Here is an 18,234-nt window from a genome sequence, read left to right as displayed (position 1 = left end):
TACTTAGGTAGCCTTCCGTGTTAGTGTTCGTACCACATGGGACTGTTTCGTTTATTGTTTTTTATTTCGTAGTGTTCAGTTTATGTATTAAAATAAACATTATGGACACTTACCACGCTGAAAATTGTTCCTCCGATCCTTCTCGCTACTCCTCCTCAGAAGAGGAGGACGAGATCCCTTACAGAAACACCCACCACAAAAGGACCAAGCAGCGTGGTAACGGGCAGCAGCAGCAGAAGCAGCGATCGCAGGACTCCTGGACATGGGAGGAGATTCTAGAAGGCAAGGGACCCTGGGCACAGGCTGGAGATTATCGCCGCCCCAAGGCTGAGCTGGAGGCAGCGAAAGCTGAGAGGCGGTGGTATGAGGAGGCAGCACGGCAGCGCGGCTGGAAGCCCGAGAGGCAGCCCCAAAAATGTCTTGGGAAGGGGCACACGGGGAGTGTGGCGAAGGCAGGTAGGAGACCTGCGCCAACTTCCATTGCTTACCGGAGAGAGAGAGGGACCGGGCAGGCACCGTGTTATACCGTGAGGCGCACGGTGTTCCCGGTGTGTGTGCATAGCCCGGTGCGGTACATCCCAGCTCCTCGTATCGGCCGGGCTAGAGTGGGCATTGAGCCAGGTGCCATGAAGCCGGCTCAGCGCATCTGGTCTCCAGTGCGTCTCCTCGGGCCGGTGTACATGGCACCAGCCTTACGCATGGTGTCCCTGGTTCACCTGCACAGCCCAGTGCGGGCTATTCCACCTCGCCGCACTGGCCTGGCATTCAACCAGGTAAAGTTGGGCAGGCTCTGTGATCGAGACCTCCTGTGCGCCTTCACAGTCCGGTCTATCCGGTGCCACCTCCATGTACCAGCCCTCCAGTGGCAGCCCCACGCACCAGGATGTCTTCCCGTCTTCTCCCTTCAGGTGCTCCCGCCTGTCCAGTGCTGTCAGAGCCTTCCTCCTCTCCAGTGCTGCCAGAGTCTCCCGTCTGTCCTGAGCTGCCAGAGCCGCCAGTCTGTCCTGAGCTGCTAGAGCCGCCAGTCTGTCCTGAGCCATCAGTCAGCCAGGAGTCCCCCGCCTGTCCGGAGTCCCCCGCCTGTCCGGCGCTGCCGGAATCTCTTGTCCGTCCAGCGCTGCCGGAATCTCCCGTCCATTCGGGACCCGTGGCGAGGGTCCCCAGTCCGAGGTCGGCGGCGAGGGTCACCACTCTTAAGAGGCCACGGAGGCGAATAGAGAGGCGGAGAAGGACTATGGTGGAGTGGGGTCCACATCCCGTGCCAGAGCCGCCACCGCGGACAGACGCCCACCCAGACCCTCCCCTATAGGTTTAGGTTTTGCGACCGGAGTCCGCACCTTTGGGGGTGGGTACTGTCACGTTCTGACCTTAGTTCCTTTGTTTTGTCTTTGTTTAGTATGGTCAGGGCGTTAGTTGGGGTGGTCAGTCTATTTTTTTTCTATGTTGGTTTCTGTGTTCGGCCTAGTATGGTTCTCAATCAGAGGCAGGTGTCGTTAGTTGTCTCTGATTGAGAATCATACTTAGGTAGCCTTTCTTCCACCTGTGTTTTGTGGGTGTTTGTCTTCCGTGTTAGTGTTCGTACCACACAGGACTGTTTCGTTCATTTCACGTTTATTGTTTTGTATTTCGTAGTGTTCAGTTTATGTATTAAAATAAACATTATGGACACTTACCACGCTGCAAATTGGTCCTCCGATCCTTCTCGCTACTCCTCCTCAGAAGAGGAGGACAAGATCCCTTACACAGAGCTGGTGTAACTGAGTCAGTTCTGCCCACACATTTTCTATTGAATTGAGGTCAGGGATGTGTGATGGCCACTCCAATACCTTGACTTTGTTGTCCTTAAGCCATTTTTCCACAACTTTGGAAGTATGCTTGGGGTCATTGTTCATTTGGAAGACCCATTTGAGACCAAGCTTTAACTTCCTGATTGATGTCAAGAGATGTTGCTTCAATAAATCCACATAATTTTCCTCCCTAATGAAGCCATCTATTTTGTGAAGTGCACCAGTCCCTCCTGCAGCAAAGCACTGCCACAACATGATGCTGCCACCCCGTGCTTCACGGTTGGGATGGTGTTCTTCAGCTTGCAAGCCTCCCCCTTTTTCCTCCAAACATAACGATGGTCATTATGGCCAAACAGTTCTATTTTTGTTTCATCAGACCAGAGGACATTTTTCCAAAAGGTACGATCTTTGTCCCCATGTGCAGTTGCAAACCATAGTCTGTTTTTTTATGACGGTTTTGGAGCAGCGGCTCCTTCCTTGCTGAGCGGCCTTTCAGGTTATGTCAATATAGGACTCGTTTTACTGTGGATATAGATACTTTTGTACCTGTTTCCTTCAGAATCTTCACAAGGTCCTTTGCTGTTGTTCTGGGATTGATTTGCACTTTTTGCACCAAAGTACGTTCATCTCTAGGAGACAGAACGAGTCTCCTTCCTGAGCGGTATGACGGCTGCGTGGTCCAATGTTGTTTATACTTGCGTACTATTGTTTGTACAGATGAACAGGGTATCTTCATGCCGTTTGGAAAATGCTCCCAAGGATGAACCAGACATGTGGAGGTCTACAATTTATTTTCTGAGGTCTTGGCTGATTTCTTTTGATTTTACCATGATGTCAAGCAAAGAGGCACTGAGTTTGAAGGTAGGCCTTGCAATACATCCACAGGTACACATCCAATTGACTCAAATTATGTCAATTAGCCCATCAGAAGCTTTTAAAGCCATGACATCATTTTCTGGAATTTTGCAAGCTGTTTAAAGGCACATTCAATTTAGTGTATGTAAACTTCTGACCCACTATAAATGTGATACAGTGAATTATAAGTGAAATAATCTGTCTGTAAACAATTGTTGGAAAAATGACTTGTGTCATGCACAAAGTTATGTCCTAACCGACTTGCCAAAACTGTAGTTTGTTAACAAGAAATTTGTGGACTGGATGGAAAATTAGTTTTAATGACTCCAACATAAGTGTATGTAAACTTCCAACTTCAACTGTACATAGTTCAAACAGCAGGACAGTGCTGGGCTAACTAAACCATCTGCTACTGTTCTGTATACATAGTTCAAACAGCAGGACAGTGCTGGGCTAACTAAACCATCTGCTACTGTTCTGTATACATAGTTGAAACAGCAGGACAGTGCTGGGCTAACTAAACCATCCGCTACTGTTCTGTATACATAGTTGAAACAGCAGGACAGTGCTGGGCTAACTAAACCATCCGCTACTGTACTGTATACATAGTTGAAACAGCAGGACAGTGCTGGGCTAACTAAACCATCTGCTACTGTTCTGTATACATAGTTGAAACAGCAGGACAGTGCTGGGCTAACTAAACCATCTGCTACTGTTCTGTATACATAGTTGAAACAGCAGGACAGTGCTGGGCTAACTAAACCATCCGCTACTGTTCTGTATACATAGTTGAAACAGCAGGACAGTGCTGGGCTAACTAAACCATCTGCTACTGTTCTGTATACATAGTTGAAACAGCAGGACAGTGCTGGGCTAACTAAACCATTCGCTACTGTTCTGTATACATAGTTGAAACAGCAGGACAGTGCTGGGCTAACTAAACCATCCGCTACTGTTCTGTATACATAGTTGAAACAGCAGGACAGTGCTGGGCTAACTAAACCATCCGCTACTGTTCTGTATACATAGTTGAAACAGCAGGACAGTGCTGGGCTAACTAAACCATCCGCTACTGTTCTGTATACATAGTTGAAACAGCAGGACAGTGCTGGGCTAACTAAACCATCCGCTACTGTTCTGTATACATAGTTGAAACAGCAGGACAGTGCTGGGCTAACTAAACCATCCGCTACTGTTCTGTATACATAGTTGAAACAGCAGGACAGTGCTGGGCTAACTAAACCATCCGCTACTGTTCTGTATACATAGTTGAAACAGCAGGACAGTGCTGGGCTAACTAAACCATCCGCTACTGTACTGTATACATACTTCAAACAGCAGGACAGAGTTGAACAAACATCAGTGAGAGACAGAGTACACACACACATGCACACAGGCACACACACACACACACACACACGCACACACACAGAGTTAGCTCCAGACCCAGCAGTAGACTGACCTGAAGTGGCAACAAATCCCACTCTAGAAAAGTAATTATTGTCTTTTCATTATTTAGTGATTCAAATGCATAATGTTACCCCCCATTAGTTAAAATATAGGCGTACAATACAGAAAGCAGAGGTGGTCTGGATTTCACTCTAAGATTTACAGCCTAATAAAATAGGCAGTAGAAATGCCTCATATTGAGATATAATCATTAGATCAAGCATCAATATTTCAGAGTGTTGTAGGCTAGACTCTCAGTATGCAAACTTTCACCTCTAACACTGGAAGCATGCCTGTATATTCTCTATGACAGATGTCTTTTTTACAGAGGTCTTCAAAAGTTGTCCCATTTAATTTGCATTAATAATAGACTGTAAAACAGAGACGCAGCCAGCCAGTCTGTAATGTATACCATTACATCATAGCCCAAACAGAGCACTAAACTTGCATTTGGCTAGTCTGTTAAATCGGGAGGGAAATCAGGACAGTGTACAGCACTATGTGTAGTAAACATTGCATAGCGACAATTCATTTTACAGTTGCCAAAACAACACCTAACTGTAATGGTTTTGTGAAAATGAGCACAATGTCCTGTACATAATGATTTGTCATATACCCATTACTAATGGCAAACTCATTACTAATGGTGTGCTTTAAAACCAACCGGTGAGAGACAGCGAGAGAGAGAAGCTACATTCCTCCTGCTTGGAATATTATGCATCAGGCCCCACTGCATCACCAGACCACAAATGATATTGTCTATTACGGCTTGCCCCCAGGGAGTGGGTCAGAAGGCTATGCAGATATCTGTGGGGGAGAGGTGGAGGCAAGGTATGACCATTAGCCTGCCACCTACAGGGGTACGTAGCCTCAGTCCTAAGAGAGTGCTGGAAGGCATGACTAATCAACCTGTTGTCTCACTTAGGATTGTGCCTGTGTCCAGAGGCTAGTCATGACACCAATGTCTTGAGGCATACAGAGGGGAGCAAGGCATGACCAATCAACCTGCTGTGTCAGTGAAGGCCAAGCCTGTGTGTGTGTCCTATCCTAAGGAATGACTAATCTACCTGCTGCTCAACAAAATATGAAATCCATGTCCTGAAGGCAAGGCAGAGCAAGGCATGGCGAATCAACCTGCTGCTAAAGGACCAACTCTGTGTGTCCAGACTCCAGAGGGTAGGCATGACTAATCAAACTGCAGGCTGACTGCAGGCTGCAGCAGTGTTATGCATTGGCCTTGTCTGTGATGCCTGGGGAGACCTGATGGCCAGTCCTCATTCCAAGGCCACAGCATGCACACACACAAAGTACATTTTATGATGGCGTTAGACAACGTAACGTATGGTGTTAAGATATTCAGAATTGGATCAGAACAACAACAAATGATCATAGGGCCACACTAAACAAAATACACACAAAACTTATGGAAGATGCAATTCATGTGCAAAATCTTATCAAAATTAAGTTGATTCACACATACACTACCGTCAAAAAGCTTGGGGTCACTTAGAAATGTCCTTGTTTTTGAAAGAAAGACCATTTTTTGTCCATGAACATAACATCAAATTGATCAGAAATACAGCGTAGACATTGTTAATGTTGTAAATGACTATTGTAGCTGGAAACGGCTGATTTGTATGGAATATCTACATAAGCGTACAGAGGCCCATTATCAGCAACCATCACTCCTGTGTTCCAATGGTACGTTGTGTTAGCTAATCCAAGTTGATCATTTTAAAAGGCTAATTGATCATTAGAAAACCCTTTTGCAATTATGTTAGCACAGCTCAAAACTGTTGTTCTAAATAAAGAAGTAATACAACTTGCCTTCTTTAAACTATTTGAGTATCTGGAGCATCAATCAGCATTTGTGGGTTCGATTACAGGCTCAAAATGGCCAGAAACATAGAACTTTCTTCTGAAACTCGTAAGTCTATTCTTGTTCTGAGAAATGAATGCTATTCCATGCGAGAAATCACCAAGGAACTGAAGATCTCGTACAACGCTGTGTACTTCTCCCTTCACAGAACAGCGCAAACTGGCCCTAACCAGAATAGAAAGTGGAGTGGAAGGCCCCAGTGCACAACTGAGCAAGAGGCCAAGTACATTAGAGTGTCTAGTTTGAGAAACAGACACCTCACAAGTCCTCAACTGGCAACTTCATTAAACGGTACCCGCAAAACACCAGTCTCTGTCCGGTGTCTGTGTTCTTTTACCCATCTAAATCATTTATTTTTATTGGCCAGTCTGAGATATGGCTTTTTCTTTGCAACTCTGCCTAAAGGCCAGCGTCCCGGAATCGCCTCTTCACTGTTGACAATGAGAGTTTCAGAAGAAAGTGATTTGTGTCTGGCCATTTTGAGCCTGTAATCGAACCCACAAATGCTAATGCTCCAGATACTCAACAGGTCTTAAGAAGGCAAGTTTTAATGTTTCTTTAATCAGAACAACAGTTTTCAGCTGTGCTAACATAATTGCAAAAGGGTTTTCTAATGATCAATTAGCCTTTTTAAATTATAAACTTGGATTAGCTAACACAACATGCCACAGGAACACAGGAGTGATGGTTGCTGATAATGGGCTTCTGTAGTAGGTATTCCATTAAAAAATTGGCTGTTTTCAGCTACAATAGTAATTTCCAACATTAACAATGTCTACACTGTATTTCTGATCAATTGTATGTTCTTTTAATGGACTAAAAAAATGGCTTTTCTTTAAAAAACAGGGACATTTCTAAGTGACCTCAAACTGTTGAACAGTAGTGCATACTTTAAGTTACAGTGCAGCAGCAGGTACACAGCACAATGCGCACAATGCAAGACACCCAACAGCCAAGGTCGTAACTGTTATACTGTATAGTTAAGCTGGTGCTGAATATCCTTCCTGTAGTTCATATTCATAGCTCCTTCGGCTCCACAGAGGGCTAAAGACACCCTCATCACACTGCTTTAAAACATCTCTAGTTATGAAAACCCTTCACCGGTGTGTACAGCGTACATAGCCAAAAAAAGGAATGATGATAATGTTTATCTATCCTACACACAAAGTAAGCAATGATACTGTAGAACTAGAAATGAAGATTGAGGATTGACACCCGCCAATGTGGCCATGGCTGACAGTTGATATCAGATCATAACCTGTCCATGCTTACTGACAACACAATTTACTCTATCTTCAGTCTCTAAGAGAAGAGCCGTGTCAACACATTACTAAACCCAGAACCTACCTATACCTCCTTTACCATGACTAGTCTGGTGTAAATAAATACAGTATACAGTATAAAGCCTTTAGCCAACTACTGAAGGTAAGGTGCAGCAGGGTGACAACAGCAGTACCTCTGCTACATTTCCTCCAGTGGAGAAGTCTAAATGGCACAATGACATGATACATTTCCTCATGATGTAAAGACCTTTGGGTCTTTACACCTCAAAAGGCACAAGAAAGAGGATTTCGTCACACACCATCTCAGATTTGGACAATTTCTTTGGATCCTGATGTCTCACCCATTGTAGAAAAAGTATTTGTCCAAAGGGAATGTTAGGTACTATAATTACTGAATATTATATGAATCCTATAAATTAAAATGGCCAATTTGGGTGCGACCAATTAGCTTAATATCGCAGAGATCAAATTATTTTCCGGAATGCTTATCTTATCTGTTTTTATCTACAGAACCGATTTCAGAACAATCTGAAAAGGTGGGTGTCATGGCTTGCTGAAATGACATTGAACAACTCCATTGAGTCATCATCTGCCATGTGCTCTATGGCTTTAATCTGAACTTTAAAAACCTTTCAATACAGCCATTAAATACTAGCCGCAAAAGGACAGACAAACTATTATTGAAGACAACTGAGGTTAAAGTATACCACCAATATCGATTACAACTCTGGTATTATATATTCAAGTGACAAAGGAAAGATAACAAAATAAATATTCTGCAACTATAGTATACTGTGTGAAAAGACAAGCACACAATTCCTAGTCCCACACAGCTCAGTCTACTACACAGGTTATACGTGTATGTGAGCAGGTTGTTGGAGACCCCAGTTTCCCAGTCCCTGCTGTTATGTTGCTTACCCATACTGATACTCTGTGTTGGGGTACAGATGCAGTGCAACAGGCTCCTTCACCGGGCTCTCCATCAGGTCTCTTAGTGTAGGGGTTCCTAAGCCTGGTAACTCTCCCTCTCCTTCTCCTCCTACCTCAGGTACAGGCTCCTCTGTCCAACCCAGAGGCTCCTGCTCTGTCATCTCCTCCTCCATCGGACGGCTCCGCAGGCAGAGATTCCTAGTCCTAAACACAGCAGCAGCAGGGTGCCTGTCCCCAGACAACTGAGCCCGACTGCTTCCTCCCGAATTTGGGCTTCTCCCAAAGCAGCAGCATCAGTATAAGGAAATCCGTTGTTAATATTTGAGCCATGGAAGTGGCTCACTCACTGACTCACTTTACTGACTCTCCCATTCTCTCTCTCTCTCTCTCTCTCTCTCTCTCTCTCACTCACTCACTCACTCACTCAAACATTCCTCCACATGGGGGAAACACGTTGAAGACTCAATAATGAGTCTTCAACCGCCTGAATTTGATTTGATTTATTGAGTCCCAATGACTGACACGGCCTTTCCTCTGCGGCTGCGCTAGCGCTCACACCTAGCAGCGTGCATTCACAGCGCGTAGCAGCATCATGTGCGACAAGAGGTCGAAAAAGGCTACCTGGTGCGCGACATTCTTAAAAATATGTGACATGCAACGATAAGCAAGCGTAAAAAGCGGGCGTCACTGCAAGGCTCAGCAGTGATACAGGCTCAGAGGAGCGCCCATAGCGCCTCACAGCCCCCGCGGGATGGACAATCGGCTCGCTGAGGCAAGGTGTTCTAATGAAATGTGTGAACACAGAAATTCACACCTCCAGAACATCACAGCTCTCCAGAAGAACTTCCGGTAAATTGTTAAGAACACACTCATCATCAGTATGATAGAGGGTCAGTGTTGACATGGAATGATCTTATAATCATAATACATTTGGATCAATTATCAGTCACTAAAATGAAATGTAACCTTTATTTAACTAGGCAAGTCAGCTAAGAACAAAGTATTATTTACAATGACAGCCAACCCCGGAAGACGCTGGGCCAATTATTCGCCGCCCTATGGGACTCCCAATCACGGCCTGATGTGATACAGCCTGGATTCGAACCAGGGACTGTAGTGACCCTTCTTGCACTGAGATGCAGCGCCTTAGACTGCTGCGCCTCTCGGGAGCCAATTTGTCTTGGTCTTTTCTTATTTACACTGAAATGTGCAGTGTCTTGTGATCAAAATCCAAATGAACTCGCTAATTCATGCCATAGTAGGCCTGCCATACAAGATCGAAATGATGATGCAGTGCTGTGATTAGCTTAGTTTTTTTCTTTATCTACTTCATAATGTCAAAATAAAATGTTTAATTTATTGATTTTCGAATAAAGCCTGTTCTCTATCACAATAACACCAACAATAAATGATGGTCTGATGAAGACTTTGCTATTAATTAAGCCTACTCTAAAATAAAGCCAGAGGATGAATTCGATTCCATATAACACAAATTTAAGCAATTCTAAAATTCAAACATCATACTGAAACACTCTGAAATACTCCAGCCAAAATTATATTCACTCCATCAAAGAATGACCAATCATACTAGACAGAGGAACGTATGCTATTAAATAACAACAAGTGTACCACCTTGTCTAAGCAGTCGAAAATGGGCTATTTCCAATGGGTACCGAGAAGTTCAAATGTTACTGAATATGACTCAAATGATATCTTGAATTCCAGACTTACCGTTTTTGGAGAGCAGTGGGATGTCTTTGAAAGCGATTAATCAAATCCGTAGTCGACAGGATTCCCGAGTTAGACGCACTTGGATCCAGTTAAAATACCTTCCCTGAATTCTCATAAATGTTGGTATTTTTTATTGTTGGAATAAAATATTCAATTTTAGCTACAATGTGGAACAATTTATCCACCACAACAAAAGGATGCGTTGGTTGATCGTCTTTCTATTGACAAATCCATGCGTAGCCGAATGGGCACATTCACTGCCCCAGTTCCAGCCGGCGCAATTGAACGGTAGCACTTTTGGACCAAGTCCCATTAATTTTAACAGCCCCTATCAGTCCACACCATATCCATGTGCTACATTGATATTAGGTGCTCACTGCTTATAAAATGTGTCCTACGTAACACAAGCCGTTTGTTTCGTGTAACCGTCCTATAGCTGGCAGATGTATTGGTGCCGAACGCCTGGAGAGGTTGACGCTTAGAGCCTTCAGCGGCGTTCAAGACGACGCTCCCACACAATCAGTGTCTCAGGAGTTCGGTGTTTAACGGTTGTTTGCCTCGCCAATCCACATTTTTATGTAAATTCTAGGTTTTCTACGGAGAAACAGTTCCCAACCTTATGAAAATGCTTCAGTCATAAGTTCTTCTTCCAAAGGCTGTTGTTAACCAATGTGCCCCCCGCGCTCAACAAGGAGAAACTGACCAGGCAAGAGTCATTTGCTCAACTGGTTTAGCACAGCCTACTATCCGTCAGGTCTGCGCGCCTTATCGAAAAGTGGGCTCATTTGCATCCCAATCTGCATCCCAATTTGGAAATGTGGGATGCTCCAAAATAAATTACAACAATAATGAAAATGTTTATCTTATACAATTAGGGAACTTTAATATAAATAAAAACGTTTAAAAAATGGACATGCATAGCCATTACCATTTTGAGGTTACAAATGGCTAATATAGCCCATTAATTGTCTTCCATACATTTGAGTAAATTTAGATGAAATGGTCATTGGTCACCTAAATCCATCTCATTCATGTTTTTCAATACTTCATTTTAATCTTCCTTTTGGGTGTTCTAGACTTGGGTGTTCTAGACAGGCATTTTCAGAAGATTAAACGCACTGTATAATTACCATTCCGGAGACTCCTGTTGCAACATTATAGTCTGCATGAATAGAGCGAGATTGCTATAGATTTCACAGTCGCCAACAGAATAATTGTAATTTTCCCCATTATACTGAGCCATATCTCCAGAAATTCTCTTGACAGGCACTCCTCCCCGGGAGGAGGACTGTGACCAAAAATTGGCTTTGGCATTTCTAACACACCGGACCATTCTTTTCTGTTAGGCCCCCACACTGTCCATTTTTTCTTTGAGACTCATACAAGGGCATTTTTTTGTTGACAGATAAGCATAATTAGATGATTAAATTAGCCATGACACCCACCTTTTCAGATTGTTCTGAAATCGGTTCTGTAGATAAAAACAGATAAGATCATTAATTAACTTATCATTAATAAGTTCGTTTCTATTAATATTTAATACAAATATATCCCAGGGATTTGTTTAGCTTCATAATGAAGATTACATTAGATTTGCAGCTGAATCCCATGTGTCTGGATTGGGTGAGAAAATGTGCTTATACCATAATATTTAAAGTCAGTTTTGATTTGAAACTTGTGAGGCCTGTAGTATAGAGGCAGCAAGCTTGAAGTTTGATTTACTTATGACATTATCATTTCATGGTAACTTAGATGATTAAATTAGTTTCGCATCCACACTCATTAGTTTAATGAATAACTTTACTTACAGTCTTTCATCACTGTAGGTGTTAGAGACAATGTGGATCCAGGCCAATGTGTCCATTGGTACGTACTATCAGAGAGGAAGAGGAAGAGGCCCAACTCGGCAGGAAAATCTGTCTCTCTCCAGCAGGTGGCGTTTTTTAGTTGTTTCGCCAGGAGATTTTGTGTGGAGGTCAATTAGAGTGTTGAATTTGATCAACAACAACAAAAAATGAATGGTTTATTTGCTACGTGAGGTTTATTTGATCGAATATAAGTTTCATAATGCTTAAGTTGTTACGAGTGTACAGGTAGGAAGTAAGTAGGACAACTTTGGGAAAAAACACTTTATATCGGAGTTGTCTCAATATGGCTATGCATATTCATGGTACAAGGCTAGTAGCATAACATCTCTCTCCATTGAATACAGTCGGTTGACGTCAACAACCCACATCAAATATTCCAGAACGGATTACAATGATGAGATGCATCCACCAATCCAAAGAAAGGATAGGCGGGAGCTATACAGCCCGCTGTGCTGCTTTGTGGACAATGACTCCCATTGTTAGGGCAGAGAGACATGTATCTTGTCAGTATATCCATCATCTTCAGTACCATAGAGCACAAGTAAGGACTCAACTTAAAATGTCACCCTCTTTTTTTTACTGTCATACTGCAATTACCTACTTCAGTTCCCGCCTGCTATGTCCAACCACATGGACGGATGGAGGGTGATGGAGAGACACTGGCACATACTCACCATACTGCAACCAGCATCAAAAAGCACAAGAAGAGGATTTTGACACCCACTGAAGTTGAAGTTGTTAGGTTTATATCCCATCCAACATCCTGATATTACCAAGTTTGGACCACTAGATGGTTCAATGTTAAAGGGTTAGTTCATCCAAATTACAAAATGACATATTGGTTTTCCCAATCCATGAGTTTGTTTTGTTGGGCACCGTTTCAAATGCTAGCTTTTTAGCATTTGTGTCACAAATTCAATGCAAGTCAATGGTACATATATTAGCATTTTCACACTTCATGTCCAAATCATCCTAAAGTATCTAAAAATGGATTGTGTAACCCAATGATGTTACTTAAAGATGAGTTGTATATGAAGCGTGGAAATGCTAATATAGGTACCATTGACTTGCATTGGATTTGTGCCACAAATGCTAAAAAGTTTGCATTTGAAACAGTGGCAAGGTAAACTAAACCCAAACATGAGTTGTTGTCATACCTGGTCTATAGACTGCTTAAAGGTTAAGAAAACCAATATGTCATTTTGTAATTTGGGTGATTCTTTAAAAAATAACGACCTAATAGCAGGAACAGCACCATCTATGGATGGGACATAAACCCAACTACTTCAATGACACATTTCTCTGAACAGGGGAAAAAAACATAACCAAATTCACTGAGAATACATTACATGAAGAAACAATACTCTGAGCTCCAGCTCCATACTACTTGTCAAACATAAATAACTGATACTATACACTGAGTGTACAAAACATAATAAACACCTTCCTAATATATCGTGGCATGGATTCTACAAGGTATCGAAAGCGTTCCACAGGGATGCTGGCCCATGTTGACTCTAATGCTTCCCACAGTTGTGTTAAGTTGGCTGGATGTCCTTTGGGTGGTGGATCATTCTTGATACAGATGGGAAACTGTTGAGCGTGAAAAACCCAGTTCTTGACACATTCAAAACGGTGCGCTGGCACTTACTACCATACCCCGTTCAAAGGCACTTAAATCTTTTGTCTCGCCCATTCACCCTCTGAATGGCACACATGCACAATCCATGTCTCAATTGTCTCAAGGCTTAAAAATATTTCTTTAACCTGGCTCCTCCCCTTCATATAAACTGATTGAAGTGGATTCAACAGGAGATATCAATAAGAGATAATAGCTTTCACCTGGATTCACTTGGTCAGTCTGTCATGGAAAGAGAAGGGTGGGATTGATGTGGGTATAGGGGGGTCATGGGTGGCTTTTTGACTATTTCTTTGGACCCTCATGTCTTGCTCATTCTTAGAAAAAAGTTTGGTCTAAATCGGATCTTAGGTACAATAAATATTGAATATTATATGATTCCTATAAATTAAAATGGCCAATTGGGTGTAATCAATTAGCTTAATTTCTCAGAGATGAAATTATATTTCAATAAAATAATGTTTCCGGAAGGAGAAAACCTATTCAGATGTACAACTGAATGCATTTTCCACATTTATTCCAACCACTCTGAATCAGAGAGGTACGGAGGGATGCCTTAGTCAACATCCACATCTTCGGCATCCAGGGAACAGTAGGTTAACTGTCTTGCTCAGGGGCAGAACGACAGATTTTTTATTTGTCAGCTCAAGGATTTGATCCAGCAACCTTTCGGTTACTGGCCTAACGCTCCTACCTGTCATGCTACCTGCAATATTTATGTTAGCTGTTTCTATCTACAGAAACTATTTTTCAGAACAATCTGAGATGGTGGGTGTCATGGCCTGCTGAAATGACATGGAACAACCCCTGTGAGAGTAAGTTAATTAACAGAAGAGCATAAAGACATAGAGAAAACAACAACAACAACCAAAAACACTAATCCATTCAGTAGCTGAAACAGGGCCGGATTACCGAACGAGCATGCTGGGTACGTGCCCCAGGGGGCCCACAACAACAACCCCTGGAGGTCAGGGCCCCCCCAGATACCATATGAACACGTCGGTTGTGGGCCCCCTGGAAGTTGTGCCCCCCCCCAGATATCGTATTATGAACACGTCGGTCGGGGCCCCCCCAGAAAGCATATGAACACGTCATAAGCTATGGCAAAATGTGTAGAAATTGCAAGAAATTAGCTTTAAATCAGCAAATCTTTCTCTGAGCCTTATGGCAAAATGTGGCAAAATGTGTAAAATATCATATAGAATTGTGCATACCATATAGAATCTGGTCACTGTGTTGTCTGTGCTGTGGGAATATTTGCAGTAAGCAACTGAGCCACTTGATAGTTAATTATTCAAACAAATTAAGAGTACAGCAAAGCTAATTAAGTATGCTGTTCGAGCACAGTGGAGATTTTGTTGCTATTCAAGATTTTAAAAAAATCATTATAACCTATTCTTCGCTCTCTCTCTCTCTCTCACACACACACACACACACACACACACACACACACACACACACACTTGGACTTCATCACAACATCCTCTATTCTCCCTATGAGTCCTTGTCCTCCCCAGAGACCCAGCTAGGTCTTTATTAAATCTCTGTTGAACGAGCTGTTATTGATCGTTACATGGCACTTCATTAGAACATGAAGACTGCAGCCGTAACCAGGGAGAGCAGATTGCAGCAGAGTACATTGGATGGGACAGGTAATTGCAGACCCTACATTGCATAGTACATCCATGCAATCCATGCAGTCCGTGAGATTGTGAGGTTTGTGTCTTTTCGGGAACCCTGTGTATTCTCCTTGTCGTTCAGTGGAAGGAGTTTTGCTGTATGGCTTCTGGTGTACTTCATTTTATCTTGAAAAGCCACTAGGCCGAAGTTCAAATGCCATGTTCAACATTGTGTACATGAAAAAAAAGACAAGCTCACTACATTGTTTCATTCCAGTTTATCATTATTTTCTGGTGTTCTGTGCTCCACCAGTCGGAATGCTGTAGGAGTACTGATCTGGTCTAATGCTATGCAGGTCAGTGGAGGTTGTCGCAAGATGTTGAGCTCCCCAGCTCTTGAAGTACTTCTAAGGAACCACTTTGTTTAGGGTGGCCTAGCATATGTTCCTGTATCAGTGTGTCTTTGGCAAGCCTCAGGATCTGTCTGTACTACAAAGCTCCAGGTACATTTTTTGAAGTACAAGTTTATGTTACAAGTTCACAGTTCATTACAACAGATAAAACTGTGGGCTTATGGTCGCTGTGTATTGTAGTCTGCAGGCGTGGTCACTACACTGCTCAACACAGAGCCTCAGAAATGTTCAGTAACCTTATTAACGCTGTACTTACAATCGTGGCCAAAGGTTTTGAGAATGACACAACTTTTAATTTTCACAAAGTCTGCTGCCTCAGTTTGTATGATGGCAATTTGCATATTCTCCAGAATGTTATGAAGAGTGATCAGATGAATTGCAATTAATTGCAAAGTCCCTCTTTGCCATGCAAATTAACTAAATCCCCCAAAAACATTTCCACTGCATTTCCGCCCTGCCACAAAAGGACCAGCTGACATCATGTCAGTGATTGTTTCGTTAACACAGGTGTGAGTGTTGACGAGGACAAGGCTGGAGATCACTCTGTCATGCTGATTGAATTCAAAAAACAGCCTGGAAGCTTCAAAAGGAGGGTGGTGCTTGGAATCATTGTTCTTCCTCTGTCAACCATGGTTACCTGCAAGGGAACACGTGCCATCATCATTGCTTTGCACAAAAAGGGCTTCACAGGCAAGGATATTGCTGCCAGTAAGATTGCACCTAAATCAACCATTTATCGGATCATCAAGAACTTCAAGGAGAGCGGTTCAATTGTTGTGAAGAAGGCTTCAGGGCGCCCAAGAAAGTCCATCAAGCGGCAGGAGCGTCTCCTAAAGTTGATTCAGCTGCGGGATCGGGGCACCACCAGTACAGAGCTTGCTCAGGAATGGCAGCAGGCTGGTGTGAGTGCATCTGCACACAGTGAGGTGAAGACTTTGAGGATGGCCTGGTGTCAAGAATGACAGCAAAGAAGCCACTTCTCTCCAGGAAAAACATCAGAGACAGACTGATATTCTGCCAAAGGTACAGGGATTGGATTACTGAGGACTGGGGTAAAGTCATTTTCTCTGATGAATCCCCTTTCCGATTGTTTGGGGCATCCGGAAAAAAGCTTGTCCGGAAAAGACAAGGTGAGCGCTACCATCAGTCCTGTGTCATGCCAACAGTAAAGCATCCTGAGACCATTCATGTGTGGAGTTGCTTCTCAGCCAAGGGAGTGGGCTCCCTCACAATTTTGCCTAAGAACACAGCCATGAATAAAGAATGGTACCAACACATCCTCCAAGAGCAACTTCTCCCAACCATCTAGGAACAGTTTGATGCCTTTTCCAGCATGATGGAGCACCTTGCCATAAGGCAAAAGTGATAACTAAGTGGCTCGGGGAACAAAACATAAATGTTTTGGGTCCATGGCCAGGAAACTCCCCAGACCGTAATCCCATTGAGAATTTGTGGTCAATCCTCAAGAGGCGGGTGGTCAAACAAAAACGCACAAATTCTGACAAACTCCAAGCATTGATTATGCAAGAATGGGCTGCCATCAGTCAGGATGTGGCCCAGAAGTTAATTGACAGCATACCAGGGTGGATTGCAGAGGTCTTGAAAAAGGGTCAACACTGCAAATATTGACTCTTTGCATCAACTTAATGTAATTGTCAATAAAAGCCTTTGACACTTATGAAAGGCTTGTAATTATACTTCAGTATTCCATAGTAACATCTGACAAAAATATCTAACGCCACTGAAGCAGCAAACTTTGTGGAAATTAATATTTGTGTCATTCTCAAAAATTTTGGCCATGACATACACTCAAAGCAGACCAAACCTTTGACCAGTAAGCACTGCTGTGAGTGACTCAGTTCTACTGACCCCCCCCCCCCCCATATCGCGCTCTCTTCCTTGCTGTCGATCAGTGTCACTCTGAAGCCAAGGGCAGCCTTTGCTCTGGGCAGGTATCGACTAAGGCATTATAGCCTAGCAATTAGTATGTCACAGGAGGATTGGAGCTGACATCATGATATAATACATCAACCATGGACTCAAATTAGCCCCGTTCATTGATTAATGATTGCATAGCGTAGGTGGGGGTTGGGGAACAGAATGGTATCTTACTTTAGGGGAGTTAGGAATTTTAGTGTGTGTTTGGGGACTTATCTGTGTGAACAATACCTTACTATAGGGGTGCGATAAACTTCATAGTTTCTTTCTGTCTCTCTCTTTCTCTGTTTGTGCTTGAAGGTGATGAACAGCATATTTGCGATGATCTTTGTCTTTTGTGTGTGTGTGTGTGTGTGGGTATGTACAGTGCCTTGCGAAAGTATTCAGCCCCCTTGAACTTTGCGACCTTTTGCCACATTTCAGGCTTCAAACAGATATAGAAGATAGAAGATAGAAGATATAAAAGATATAAAACTGTATTTTTTTGTGAAGAATCAACAACAAGTGGGACACAATCATGAAGTGGAACGACATTTATTGGATATTTCAAACTTTTTTAACAAATCAAAAACAGAAAAATTGGGCGTGCAAAATTATTCAGCCACTTTACTTTCAGTGCAGCAAACTCTCTCCAGAAGAGTTTCCAGTTCTCTCCAGTTCAGTGAGGATCTCTGAATGATCCAATGTTGACCTAAATGACTAATGATGATAAATACAATCCACCTGTGTGTAATCAAGTCTCCGTATAAATGCACCTGCACTGTGATAGTCTCAGAGGTCCGTCAAAAGCGCAGAGAGCATCATGAAGAACAAGGAACACACCAGGCAGGTCCGAGATACTGT

At 43.0% G+C, this 18,234-nt stretch overlaps 1 protein-coding gene across 3 annotated transcripts in view; it reads right to left on the bottom strand.

Moving 5' to 3' along the window:
* LOC110507730 (calcium-binding protein 8) overlaps positions 1 to 10,627 on the bottom strand; it is a 107,132-nt gene extending 96,505 nt beyond the window's left edge. For 2 of the 3 annotated variants that reach the window (XM_021587929.2, XM_036965480.1), the window contains exon 1: positions 8,172 to 8,963. In XM_021587929.2, coding sequence (XP_021443604.1) covers positions 8,172 to 8,356 — 185 coding nt within the window. In that variant the 5' untranslated portion in view covers positions 8,357 to 8,963. Of the gene's footprint in view, positions 1 to 8,171; positions 8,964 to 9,914 lie in introns of those variants that run through there. The other variant, XM_021587930.2, reaches the window with a different exon arrangement.
* Positions 10,628 to 18,234: the final 7,607 nt, after the last annotated feature.

Source organism: Oncorhynchus mykiss, chromosome 27 (assembly GCF_013265735.2).
Source record: "Oncorhynchus mykiss isolate Arlee chromosome 27, USDA_OmykA_1.1, whole genome shotgun sequence".
Classification (NCBI taxonomy): Eukaryota; Metazoa; Chordata; class Actinopteri; order Salmoniformes; family Salmonidae; genus Oncorhynchus; species Oncorhynchus mykiss.
This window is presented reverse-complemented; position numbering and strand designations above follow the sequence as displayed.